At 39.5% G+C, this 797-nt stretch overlaps 1 protein-coding gene across 1 annotated transcript in view; it reads left to right on the forward strand.

Moving 5' to 3' along the window:
* LOC107706175 (protein JTB-like) overlaps window positions 1–797 on the forward strand; it is a 6,355-nt gene that overhangs the window by 1,803 nt on the left and 3,755 nt on the right. The window contains exons 2-4 of the mRNA XM_016509777.1: window positions 236–425; window positions 557–597; window positions 692–783. Of these exons, the coding sequence (XP_016365263.1) occupies window positions 322–425; window positions 557–597; window positions 692–783 (237 nt within the window). The 5' untranslated portion in view covers window positions 236–321. The remainder of the gene's footprint in view (window positions 1–235; window positions 426–556; window positions 598–691; window positions 784–797) is intronic.

Here is a 797-nt window from a genome sequence, read left to right on the forward strand (position 1 = left end):
ATTCTGCTCTTAAAAACAAATAAACCGTGTAGGAGAGTGATTATTATGTGCAAACAGTGAGAAACTCTATATTTGTGCAGTCTGCGCATGTCAAAAAAATTAACACTACATTCAGATTCATCAATCGGAATGAATTCAGTCCGATTGAACCAAAAATTGTGCATGTAAGCATAGCCAGTGTGTGTTTATATGACGTTCGGTGCATTCATTTTATGTTTCACGTGTGTCTTTGTAGGTACTTTGGATGTTTTACTGCTCTGAGGAATGAAACTTTATGCTATGAACCGGCAGTAAACGTCAGTTGTGCTACTACATAAACGCATGTGCACCAGAGCGATGGAGAGTGACTGTAGGATCCCTATGGCATGTCTGAGACCCCGGATCCTGGCCCTGCATGCCTTATTCTGGGGCTTAGTGTCTCTTAGGTGAGAAAAAAATACTTTTTTTATATATACAGATTGCCGTAAGTGATCTTCTAGTAATGCAGAGTAATGTGAAACTAAGCTTTGATCATGCTCATTTATTCCAAGTTTAAACTTTTTTTTTTTTTTTCTAGAGTGTTTGGAGCAGCTCTTCTTAGCGATGAGAAGGCAGCAGGTACTTACAAAAATCAGGATTTCATTAAAGACTGTTCTTCTAAAGTGTACCAGGTTCATATACTTGTAATTGTCCTTATGTTTTTATTTTGCAGTTGCGGTGACAAAGGCAGTGACGGCACCATGTTGGCAGCTGGAGGAGTTTGTGGTGGCTAAAGAGTGCAGTGCATGCGAAGGTTTGCAATCGGTGAGGGTATATAT

The sequence above is a fragment of the Sinocyclocheilus rhinocerous genome, unplaced genomic scaffold, assembly GCF_001515625.1.
Source record: "Sinocyclocheilus rhinocerous isolate Xijiao unplaced genomic scaffold, SAMN03320098_v1.1 scaffold53, whole genome shotgun sequence".
Taxonomy (NCBI): Eukaryota; Metazoa; Chordata; class Actinopteri; order Cypriniformes; family Cyprinidae; genus Sinocyclocheilus; species Sinocyclocheilus rhinocerous.